We start from the raw sequence: 13,508 nt of genomic DNA, 5'->3' as shown, positions 1-13,508 counted from the left end.
TTGTGGACGCATTCTTAAGGATGGGCTGGGCACCCGTATGATGCGGCAGGGGTAAACCAGTGTAAGCTGTCGGGCCCTGCTGTTGAACAAAAGAGTGTGTTGTGTCACCCTGACCCGAGTGACATGGCCGCTTTCTGGTGTCCCGTTTCATCTGGAGGGACGAAAGCATGACCAACTTAGGTGCCGAGGTGCCTAACTTGTTTGGGTGTTTGGGCAATTGGGTTGGCCATGGTCCAAAAATTTTTGTGTGTGTTTTTTTGCTATTTTTTTCCCTTTTATTTTCTTTGTTATTGTATGGGTTTGTCTTGCTGTCGGTCACCCCTCTTGAGGGATATGACCATGGTAGATAGATAGATAGATAGATAGATAGATAGATAGATAGATAGATAGATAGATAGATAGATAGATAGATAGATAGATAGATAGATAGATAGATAGATAGATAGATAGATAGATAGATAGATAGATAGATAGATAGATAGATAGATAGATAGATAGATAGATAGATAGATAGATAGATAGATAGATAGATAGATAGATAGATAGATAGATAGATAGATAGATAGATAGATAGATATGATAATAGCAACAATAACAACAAGTTAACCATAGTTTTAAACGCAGTATTTCCAATTAAACACAGTATTTCCATTTTGTATGTATATATGTATTTATGTATGCATGTACATATGTATATATATATATATTCATGTATTTATCATTTAAATCCATGCAATAAAAGAGAGACAGTTTAGTAAACCCTCCAGTTGGTGACCATATTATTTGATATCGGTATTCCAGGATCGCTGACCAAAGACCTGGCATGAGTGAGTCTGGTTTTTCGAGCTTTAGAGTGAAATGGTCGAGTATACCCGTGGACTGGTACATCGTGCTACGCTGAGAAAAAGACAGCCAGATGCTGTTTGGTCTTCTGCTGCCATGGAGATGGGAGTGACGATTAGCAGAGCAGAAGTCATGTCAGGCACCAAACAGCACCCTTATGACAACTCGAAAAGTATGAAAAACAAAAGTCTATCAGACACACACACACACACACACACACACACACACACACACACACACACACACACGTTTTTTTTCATTTGCGGTAATTTTCTGTGCCTTTGGTGATCATTTTTGATGGATGGGTAGGAGGAGGAATGGGTGGACAGAGAATTGGATAAACGAATAAATGGATGTAGGGATAGATGGTTGAATTGACAGGGACACAAACGAATGGACAAATGGACAAAAAGATGGATGGATGAAGGGATGGATGGATAGATGGACAGACGGATGGATGGATGGATTGAAGGAGAATTTTACAAATGAACAGATGGACTGATTGATGAACAGATGGATTGATTAATTGAATGGATGGATGATGCAATGTTTTAGTGGACATGGCAAGTAAAAATTGTCCTAGTTTATTCTTTTGGTAACACGTAGCTGTCATTTAGTTCGATTAGCGGTATAAGTAATTAATAATAATATGAAATTATTAATAAATTTATTATTATAGCTATCATTTTCATTTTACACAACAGTATTAATCATTAAAATAATAATAAAACCATTTCAATATTTGTAAATGTAGCAGGTAAATACACATTAGCCCGTTAACTGGGCTAGAGATTGTGCCCCTGCCGTCGGTCTCTGACAGATTTACTCTTTCAATAGGCAACATCCATCCATCCATCCATCCATTATCTTCACCGCTTATCCTCAGTAGGGTCGCGGGGGTGCTGGACCCATCCCAGCTATCTTTCGGGCAGTGGGCAGTGGACACCCTAAACTGGTTGCCAGCCAGTTGCAGGGCACACAGGGACAGACACCTCACTCACTCATTCACATGTAGGGACAATTTGGACCAGCCAATTAACCCAACATGCATGTTTTCGGAATGTGGGAGGAAACCGGAGTGCCTGGAGGAAACCCACGCAAGCACGGCGAGAACATGCAAACTCCACACAGGAGGTTCAATCTCATGACCTTTAGAACTGTTTAGAAGTAGAGGTAAGATCGGGCCTAAGAAATACAGCCCGACCTGACTGGGCCTGCAGGTATTAAAGCCCAAACTTGATCAACGGGACAGAGCCCAAAGAAAACCCAAATGTTCATGTTTTGTTTTTGAGGGCTGGGCCAGGGTTCTCTCTCCCTCTTTTTTTTTAATCTATCATGTGAATCCTCTCATGATAATTAAATATTCACCCGCCATTGTTCTTCTTTCTTCTTCTTTGGGTTGCGCAGCAAAGGATCAGTGCGATAGATTCAGGCCCCCTCTCGCACAGTCGAACGGGCGAGGCCGTGCGTGCACAGCGATGCGGGCTGCGTTGTGCAAGAGGCGGGACTGCCGGGGGGCAGAGAGACAGAATCCGCTGCAAGGATCCTCCAAAGCGTGACAACGACGGGTGGATAATAATAATTTGAAAAAAGGAGTCAGGAAGAAAGAAGCCTGTTCTGGCCCTAACATTAACATAATGACTGACATTTTCGGCCTAACCTGACCTGATTTTTGGGTCGGGCTCTGATTGGGCTTGGGTTCACGGTCTTACCTCTAGGTTGAAGTCATGGGCCCTTCTCAGAGCAAAAATGCTACAAAATAGAAAAAGCCACTTGCATACATTCTCTGCAACTAAAATGAGAGTATAGCCCTTGTGATGACAACATAATCTGGGCAGACAGTTATTTTAAAGTACGGTGATTAAGGCAATTAAGACTGATGGGTTTGACACAAGCCCAGGAAATAGCACAGACGCTTAGAGCTGCCTCCTCTTCTAAGATAGCCGGGATAAGATCCAGCTTACCCGTAACCTGAATGAGCAGTATATAAATAGATTGAAGGTTTGACACGACACATTTTTTTTCCTCCTTTGAGGTTTTGTGTGTTGAAGAGTTGCGCGAATTTATATCCTTACATATCCTTAGTTCACCAGTTAATCATCAGGATCACATTTTGGGAGCTTTTTGCAATTTTATAACTCCTTGCTAAAGACACAATCATTGTGTATCTTTTGCTCCATTCACCCGTCTGTGAGAATCCCAGGATAAAACAGCTACAACTGTGTACAACTTTCACAATTCATTTGTTTTCTCACCCATGTTTGTGATAGGGATACAATTAGCAAAGCTCTATTAATTAATGGAGAAGTGACTGGTTGCTCTGCTTGGGAGAGGTGTGGTTTTTGTCAACAGAGTGTCTTGCTGAGAACCGTTTCCAAGAAATTAAATCAAATTTTATAAGAAACAGAACCTTATAGGCGAGATATAATCGTATTAATGCTTATTGTTTAGTGCAGGAGCAGGCCAACTTTACGAGTGGCGGGAATCATTGTGTTAAACGGATTGGCAGAGGGGTCAAGATTTATTTTATTTTTTTTCATTTGGCAATAAACTCTTAAATCCAATACATCAACAATACATGAGAGATAGGGATAATGTAGGCCAATGGTTCCCCCTTGGCTCCCCAGTGAATTCCTAGTCACAGCATTGGTTGTTTCTTTGTGCCTTTGCAAACTTTTTTTCGTACGGAGTGAAGGGAACAAATGCTGCTTTGATGGAGGTTTGTTTGACTCCCAATCCAATTGTAGAGGCACCTTCTTCGTCTTTTACTTGTAATTCTTTTTGAAATGCCGTGTATTTTAATTAGTGATCATTTGTAAGGTGCTGGTACAAATGACTTGTGTTTCCTCTGGACCTAGCGACTACGCGAAAGCAAATCCTGTAACGGACGTTTTCTTCTGGTCCACGTCCACTTAGTCAAAACCAAAATAGGTCCAAAAAAGTGATGTACTGCCCTTTTTCGGTGCAAGCTTCGGCTCCTTCCCGTATGTTGACTCTGGGACTATGTTTATGGAGTCCGCCATGACACCCAATGAGCTTACACAGTGGGTGTGGCATAGTGTGGTGCTTGCAAACTTTAAATAGCCTTTATTGGCTAGTGCTGTTATTAAACTTGCCTCTGATTGGTCGGCGCTTTTAAAACTCGAACAGTAAAAATTGTGGTTGGCCATCACTCACTACACAACCTTGAAAAAAACGCAGTGCTTTGCGGATTCACAACAGCACTTCGTCACATCACGATGTTTATTAGATTTCAGTTAATCGTGCAGCCCTAAAGTGTTGTGTACAAATCGTCAAACAAAAGTTCAAACTTCTGACTTCGACTTTGGACTGCCACCCTCTACTGCCCCCTTCTTCCTCACCGCAAACTCCACAGAGCAAGATTCGATCTCATGACCTCAGAACTGACACGCTACATTGTATGCAACTAACCACTCATCCGGCGTGCTGCCCTTCATTTGATCATATTTACTTTATTTATCTTAAACATTCCATTAATGCAAACTATAAAACATGTTTTTTTATGTAAGTCTTTTTGGAATAGCAGTGATGATATGTATTTACAAACACATGAGTATGCAACGATTTACATGAACACATTATAGTAACATAGGTTTTGAAAGAGGCAGCACGGCAGCGCAGTGGTTAGCGCTTGTGGGGCACAGTTCATGTCATGGGAACCTGTCGTGGGTTCAAATCCAGCTCCAGACTTCCTGTGCAGAGTTTGTATGTTCTCCCTGTGCTTGCGTGGGTTTCCTCCGGGCACTCCGGTTTCTTCCCACATTCCAAAAACATGCATTTCAGGTGAATTGGCCTGTCCAAATTGTCCCTAGGTGTGAATGAGCGAATGAGTTGTCTGCCCCGTGTGCCCTGCCTTGGCTGGCAACCAGTTCAGGGTGTCCCCTGCCCACTGCCTGGAGATGGCTGGGATGGGCTCCAAAAGCAAAGTAATATATTATGTCCCTTTTTATGAACTAAATTTGATCATATATCTCAGAAAGTTTTTTTTTTAATTCAATACATTTTTTGATAAATAAAATGAATACATTATAAGAAGTTATTTAAGTGAGTACAAAAACGCACAGAGACAGCTCTATTTGAACATGGATAGCAATAATTATTAAAAACTAAATGAAAAACTGTTGTAAATACATATTTTTTTATTTGATTAAGCATGTGTTTGTAAAAGTCTTTTAATTTTTTTGTTCGTTAGGACATGTTTAGGTTTTTTTTTTGGGTGGTCCGTTATGGCTACTTCAAAATTTGGGGTTGCTGAGCGCTGCACCACATCAATCCATCCATTTTACCATATATATATATATACATTTTGATTATTACATATTTAATGTTTTCGTTTAGTGGACCAGCTTAAAATTCCTGAAGGGCTGCACGTGGCCCGCGATGTTGTTTGCCCACCTCTGGTCTTGGGTGAAATGGCCCCAAATAAAATGATACTTTAAAATCAATAACAGTGTCATTATTGGATCTCCATTTTTTTCCTTTTTAACAACAATTTATCTTCATAATAGCTTCCATCGCTTGCAGTTTTGTGTTAAGTAAAAATTATTCTGGCTGCAGTGGCAGTGGTGTTTGGCTAGAGGGCGCCACCGCAGCAGCCAAACGCAGCACTTGCCTTGGAATTGAACTTGTCACATTGAGTCACTCGATTTGGTTGTCCGCCACCAACTTTCACTAGAAGTCTCTGACACTTCCCGTATTAACATTCGGAGACAAACTGAGAGGAAGTGCTTTGAGTTCACAAGTCATCCTTTGTCAATCACGCACATGTTTGGATCAAGTGGGTTGCTTCAAGAGAAAAACTAAGAAATCACTTGCTTAAACAAATCAAAAGTATCGCAAACAATATCTTCAAATCTAATATCAGAAATTATTTCAGGGCATTTCGTGCAGTATATTTAAAAGATAAGAAGCCATCTGTCTCTTCTAATGAAATCACATTTTTTGAATACCTTTTGGTTCACAAAGTCAAGTCAAGTTATGAACAGTAAATGTATCTATGCCCTAAATATAGTATACTGTACATATAGTACAAGAGCCTTAATATAGTATAGCCCTTAATCACAAGGAATCTCAAAGGGCTGCACAGACCATGATTATTGTAAACCCAGACTATTATTAGACCACCCCCTACATGAGGTCAAGGATAAACTCAAAAACCTCAACATGAGGAAAATAAAGAAAACTCGTGAAGGAATCGCACATTTCCTCTCTCTTGCGAAACACAATAACTACAACTGTGCAAACTATTTTTCTGGAAGTAAAGGTAGTAACCTACAGCAGGGGTGTCAAACTAATTTGCACTGAGGGCCACATCAGCGTAACATTTGTCCTCAAGGGCCTGATGCACCTTATAACTAAATGTATTTAAATGGGCGCAACAGCGGCTGAGTTGTTAGCATGTCCGCGGCACAGTTTTGAGGTCATGGGATTGAATCCTCCTGTGTGGAGTTTGCATGTTCTCCCCGTGCTTGCGTGGGTTTCCTCTGAGCACTCTGGTTTCCTCCCACATTCCAAAAAACATGCATCTTGGGTTAATTGGCCGGTCCAGATTGTCTCTAGGTGTGAATGAGCGAGTGAGTTCTCTGTCTCTGTGTGCCCTGCGTCTGGCTGGCAACCTGTTCAGGGTGTCCCCTGCCGAAGATAGCTGGGACTGGCTCCAGCACCTGCGCGACCCTACTAGATAAGCGGTGCAGATAATGGATGGATGGATGCATTTAAATGGTGTTGTCATGCCCCTTGATCAATAATGCGCTCAGTTGCTGATTAAGTCTCTTTGCCAATTAAATAATACATAACCGGTGGTATAAAAATTCACACAAGAGCTACTGTTGGTCGCAACCCACACTGTTCATGAGCACACACAGACTGACTTCAAACCACAAAGCTTACGCATCTGTCGCCTGCCTTTCCATCGCCACACGTCTTTTCTTAAAGGGACCAGCAGCAACAAAAGTAACAGACATTACATTAATAAAATAACTTATCCTGTATATATAGTATAAGAGCCTTAATATATAGTATAGTATAGTATAGTATAGTATAGTATAGTATAGTATAGTATAGTATAGTATAGTATAGTATAGTATAGTATAGTATAGTATAGTATAGTATAGTATAGTATAGCCCTTAATCACAAGGTATCTCTAAGGGCTGCACAGACGACAGATTATTGCAAACTACAAACTATTATTACATCATCCCCTGATCTAAAACCTGCATGAGGGCAAGGAAAAACTCAAAAACCTCAACATGAGGAAAATGAAGAAACCTTGAGAAGCGACCGCACATTTCCTCTCTCTTGCGAAATACAATAACTACGAATGTGCAAACTTGTTTTCGTTTTATGTTGAAAATATGTTGATACAGATAACAATATATTACGAGCTAAGTATAGAAAAATAACTAAATCTTGGACATTTTGGGGATGTTTTTTTTCTTAATCACACTCATTGGCCTTGATGTGAAAACATTGCCCCATAGTGACGCTAGGCCGGTATTTGACAAGTATTTGGTTTCATTGCGCAAATTTCCTTGCCTTGTTTTATTCTATTTTTTATTGTACACATTTTCATATTCCAAGTTTGGTTATACTTGTATAATGACAATAAAGGCATTCCATTCAATTCAGTTCATTGAGGGCAATGTGATCAAAGCACCGTCGACTTATTTATTTTTAGACACATTTAAGCTCCCGCAGACCACATAAAGTAATGTGGCAGGCCACATTTAGCCCTCGGGTCATAAGTTTAACACATGTGTTCTACGGTATTAGAACACACAGGCAGACACAGCACAGACATAGATCATATGCACCCAAAATGTTTGCAGATATCTCATCAGCCAGTGTTTGGTCTGCAGTTTTACTTGAAAAAAAACGACTAGTGCAGGATAGAGAGAAAGAAACCATGCCTATATGTGCGAGAGGGAGGAGTCTTATCCCTGGAACAGCCGTGCCTGCAGAGTCACTCACATTCCTGGCTGGGATTCAATGACTGTGCCAGACACACAAACACAGGGAAAGGAGCGCGTGCGCGACTGGGAGACTGGACGAGAGAGAACAGAGAGAGAGAGACTGAGGGAGAGAGAGAGCGAGAGAGATAGAGAAAGGGAGAGAGAGGGAGGGGGAGGAGAGCGAGCTCATCTCCATACAGTCACAGTGAACTGCGGGGGCCGACGGAGCGGTCCTCGAGAGCGGAAAAGGCAAAAGTAAGATTTAAATCCAGCTAATATTAACTTTCTACATCCACTTTCCGTTTGTTTTTGTCGCCCGCCCTTCCGATTCCACGCAGGGAACTTTTGGTCGGGGTCGAAAGAGTTTGAGGAGTTTTTCTATCCGACATAGACAGTCCGACGACCACTTCAGAGAGCAACTGAGCAGCGACATTGAAAGGAATAAAAACTTGTTTTTTTTCGACCTCCTCAAACTCAATGTTTGATGAAGTGCTTCAAAGTTGTGGCCAATTCTCGGACGCGGTGGATTTATCAAGACTTTCGTGGTCCCGGGTCGAAGACAAGAGGGGCGTTCGCAGCTAAAGTTTGGGGAGCAACATGGAGACTGTAAGTCGGCAGAGCTTTCAGCCTCATCCGGGACTGCAACAAACTCTCAAGCAGTTTCACCTCAGCTCTATGAGCTCTCTCGGGGGGCCGGCCGCCTTCTCCGCCCGCTGGCAACATGAGCTCCTGTTCAAGAAGGATGGGAAGGAGCCCGAGCCGGTCCTGCAGCATCTGCCGCCGCCTGTGATGCCCGGGCCGCTCTTCATTCCATCGGATCGCTCCACGGAAAGGTGCGAGACCGTCCTGGAGGGCGAGACCATCTCGTGCTTCGTAGTCGGTGGGGAGAAGCGGTTGTGTCTTCCCCAGATCCTCAACACGGTGCTACGGGACTTCAGTCTGCAGCAGATCAACTCAGTGTGCGACGAGCTTCATATCTACTGCTCCCGCTGCACCGCTGACCAGCTGGAGATCCTCAAAGTGATGGGCATCCTGCCCTTTTCGGCGCCCTCCTGCGGCCTCATCACCAAGACCGACGCAGAACGGCTGTGCAACGCACTCATCTACGGGGGTGCTTACCCTCCTCGCTCCAAGAAGGAGGCAAGCGGCGGTGTGCTGGAGCTGGAGCTCACCGAGAGGAGCTTCAAAATCTACCACGAGTGCTTCGGCAAGTGCAAGGGCTTGTTCGTCCCTGAGTTGTACACTAGTCCCAACGCAGCGTGCATCCAGTGCATGGACTGCAGACTCATGTATCCCACGCACAAGTTCGTGGTCCATAGCCACAAGGCGCAGGAGAACAGGACTTGCCATTGGGGCTTTGACTCAGCCAACTGGAGGGCTTACCTGCTCCTGGGCCAGGATTACACGGGCAAGGAGGAGAAGAGCCGCCTGGAGCAGCTGCTGGACGAAATCAAAGAGAAGTTTGATTTCACCAACAGGTACAAGAGAAAAGCGTCGTCTAGGGTGAGTGCTCATATTCATCTTTTTGAAAACAAAAATGTTGTTCTATGTGTTAGAATTCTCTTCTAGTGGCATAGTTGACGACATGTCCTGCCTGATATGTTGCAACCCAACACGATGCAAAGTTGAATTTTGCTAATCTGTTTTGCTGAAGTTTTACATGTGTGTGCTTTAATGAGTGTTTGGTCATCGTTAGGGTGTTATTACTAATTACGTCCTAAACAATGATGACACTTAAACACCACTGGTGGCAATAAACCCATTATTGCAGGGGGGCAACTCTCAGACTCACTTTTATTGGCCATTACTGTAAATACAATCCCATTCACTAACAAATGCCTCTCAAGGACTGTGTAAACACGATATCCGTTTGTGGTGAAATAAAAGAAACCACACTTGATAATCCAGCATGACATTGTGACAACTATATGATATAAAGTTGCTTTGATTTGTGTTGTGTAAGTGTGTTGTCATAATTGGAGCTTTAGGTGACTGTTGTGACTATAACAACAATCTTCATTGTGTTTTTCTTTCAATTCCAAATGGATGCTCCCACATAGTATCCAACGAGTTTGCTTGACAGGAAATGGCAAGAATAAGCAAATTGTCAGACATGCATGTAGTGCATTATAATGAGACAACTGATTTCTCGGCAGGAGTTTGCAGGGAGTAGAAAGGGAGAAGTTTGTGTGGGAGATTGATAAAAGAATCCCAAAACCCCCACCCCACCCCTAGGAAAAAAGACTAGTGATGCCATTTGCATGAACTGTTACACATGAATGGGGTTGATGAAGCAGGGTTGGAAGTATTGTGGTGGAAACATAATATGATCCCAACAAAGGGGGGCATTCAGCAAACATTGGGCCCGCCCCTCCCCCAAACAACCACCTACCCCGGGCAAGCAACCCACCTTTGACACACACAGACACACATTGCTTCTCCCCCTCTCCTACCTACATTTTCCTGGCCCTGTGGGGTAAAACACTTGGTTTGATTGGACCCCCAAAGCGATTCTCGTCTAGTGTCCTGGAAAGAGGTTTCTCTCGAAGAAACACAAGGAAATCGGGGAGACCCTTGATATCCTGGAGAGTGCCAAAGTCCTGCCATGTATGTTGAATACCCTCTCCAGCCACACACGTTCATTCAAGCTGGATTGGGCACACCTCGAGTACCCCGCTTTCAAGGGCCCTCTTCTGTTTCAGTCGGAGAGCCCGCCGGGCACTCAAGTGTTATGCCAAAGGCTCATTTGCTTTTTAATCTGACTCCTTTCTTTCCCCCCTCCGGGTCCCTGTTTCAAGAAACGCTAATGAGGGAATACATGCTGGGTAAGAGTTAAGGAAAATTGCTAAACTTACAGCAACAGAGCTCCCCTTTTGTCAGCAGATTTTAGCAAAGACGAGGCACTTTGAAAATGTTCTTGGAGCGTGCGAACAAAAAGTGGCAGACTCTGCTGCTGCCTTATGTCTTTTTAGCTCCCTAGGAGCGCTGTCATCTGTTTGCCGTAAGCAGCGGAACTGTACAGCCTGCGTGAATATTAATGAGTCTGTTACAGCGGCATGGGCTGCAGTCTCCAATGCAGACAGACGCAGGAAATGATATTGCCACACTCCACCCTTGCAGACACTCCTCTAAGAACTTCCTTCCGACACACACTCGCGTGCGCACAGACACAAACACACATACAAACACACACACGCGAACACATGTCTGTATATGAGGAAGTTTGACTTTCGGGGTTTTGTCTTTATTTTATGAAATTCGTGTTTAAGTTGAAACAAGTCTAGTGATAATGTGTATAGTCTTGTATGTTCATCATTAATGCATACCTGTCAACCTCCACGGCTCCATGCCCGTACAAACTGTTGTATTTTCCCGTAAAAAATACAAAATAATCGTACGCCATATATATTTTTTTCCGGAATGATGCATGATGGGAAATCCCCAGGCGGCAGACGCATGCCATTGACAAATTTGCGTTTTTCCGTACAGATTTCCTTGTACGTCGTACTCGTCCTAAAATGCATAAAAAAACGTACTTTGTACGGCAAAACCGTACAGGTTGACAGGTATGCTAATGCACTGCTGGTTCTTCTATAGCAGGGATTGGCAACCCAAAATGCTGAGAGAGCCATAACAGACCCAAGAAAACAAAAACACAAATGTATTTTTAGATGAAAACCCAGTTATTCATACTTAAAAGCTAATAATTAATATTTGTTCTAAAAGTCTTATAGCACTGAAAAATGTTAAGAATCTTTGGGGCGTTTTTGTTCTCTCACAGAAGATGACAAAAACGACAACCTCCATCTTTTTTTCATTTGGATCATTCTTAAAATAATTCCAGGGAGCTACTAGGCCAGTGCTAAAAAAAGAAAAATATAAATTGAAATGAGAAAGAAATAATCAAAATAAACTAAATTATCTCCGGACAAAATGTGCATTTTTATGTTTTGCGATCTGACGTTATAAATATCTGTTGGAAAAAGAAACAATTCACTTTTACTTCATTGTTTTTTTAATCGTGCTTACCATGATCCACAAGACCAGAATTTATTTACCTCTTTTAACCACTATTCATCTAAGGTGGGGTGCTAGTTTGAGCTGTCCCTAAAAAGTTCAACATTAAATATTTTCTCTATGAAGTGAGTGCTAAAATTCACGATTGAGTTCAGATAACCTTTATATTTTTTTCATCACACCTTTCTGCTTTTATCTTGATTTTATCATCAGTGTTTGGGCCATGAAGCACATTATGCAGAAGGAAAGAAGGCGGGGCAGAGAAATAACATCCGTGTGGTCTTGGTTTTCTTTTATCCATGATGAAAATGTTGAAAGTAAAGAAGTACTGTTTCAAATACAGTCCAAATGCCAACCCAAACTCCCTAAAAATGAAAAACAAAGAGTTTATTGGAGCGGATCTAAGAAGTTAACATACTTGCACGTGCAACAAAAGGAGCTGCAACGATGATTTTATCCAGAAGATATTGACAGCAGGTAGAATATTTTTGAAGGTACATACGCCACATTTAAGGAGTAGAATTATAAATTAGAAGTATAAAAAATTCCTTTCATTATTTTTTAAATAAAAATGTATTATGATGTATATATATATATATATATATATATATATATATATATGTATATATATATATATATATATATATATATATATATATATATATATATATATATATATATATATATATATATATATATATATATATATTAAGTGATGCATTTTTTCCTGGGCTGGATTGCTATCAGTATTTTAAGTTCTTGAGACTATTTTGTTGCAAGCATCTCAGTATTTCTTGAAATGGAATGCACATTTCTTAAAGTGCTAAGCTGTGTTTGAATGCATGTGTTAGTAGTGGTTGTACCTGGTTGAAATCCTGGTTTTGAGGGTTTCTGTTTGAAAAAAGTGAAATTGTATTATATATATGTATTATGGCTTTGGTTTTTATACTGTCTATAAACATTTTTGAGAAATTTATATTTAAATTCAAGAGTTGTATTGATTTATTTCCATTCAAAAACTAGTATTGATTGATTGATCAAGAACTATGGAGGACCTGTGTGGTTTGTTTGAAATGAAACTTAAAAACATGGCAACCTTCCAAAATGCTTTGTCATGTCCAAAGTACCACTGTTTCTTGAAACACAACAAGGAAATGAATGTTTTTACTATAATCTGCATTCTGGTTTGAATGGTACTGATGACATACAGACAACAATAACTAGGTGAATTCCGATTCTACAAAAAAAAAAATCTAGAGGCCATTTACTGCACTTACTCTGTAGAAATACTTACAACAGAAACAAGTTAAGAGTTGCATATAAAGTGGTTTTAAAATATACCCTTTTTTGGTGTTTTTTTGCCTAATCAATTAAAACTTGGTCCCTTTTAGTCCCACCATGCTGCAATGCTCCTTTGGCTATCCGGCCCCTATCTAAAGGGACTGTTTGTTTCAGCGGTGAGGTGGGGGAGTGCAGATTCAGGGGACAGCAGGAAAGTGGGGGAAGTCCCAGAGGGGATAGCTGTATATGTCCTGTTTCAGATGCAAGGCACAGAGTTGGCTCAGTCTGCTGACAGTACTTGACATGTCCACATAGTGGACAGGATAACAGCAGGTGGCTGTGCATTTCCATCGATGTGCACGGCGTAATTCCACTCGCCTTTTGTTTGAATTAGC

The 13,508-nt window shown here is 41.5% G+C and overlaps 1 protein-coding gene across 1 annotated transcript in view; it reads left to right on the top strand.

Moving 5' to 3' along the window:
• Positions 1–7,849: 7,849 nt before the first annotated feature.
• Positions 7,850–13,508, top strand: part of skia (SKI proto-oncogene a) — a 99,628-nt gene continuing 93,969 nt past the window's right edge. The window contains exon 1 of the mRNA XM_088330995.1: positions 7,850–9,318. Coding sequence (XP_088187121.1) covers positions 8,413–9,318 — 906 coding nt within the window. The 5' untranslated portion in view covers positions 7,850–8,412. The remainder of the gene's footprint in view (positions 9,319–13,508) is intronic.

This window comes from Urocampus carinirostris, chromosome 3 (assembly GCF_059441175.1).
Source record: "Urocampus carinirostris isolate Australia breed hairy pipefish chromosome 3, RoL_Ucar_1.0, whole genome shotgun sequence".
NCBI lineage: Eukaryota > Metazoa > Chordata > Actinopteri > Syngnathiformes > Syngnathidae > Urocampus > Urocampus carinirostris.
Note: the sequence above shows the minus strand (reverse complement) of the source record. Positions and strands in the feature narration are given on the sequence as shown.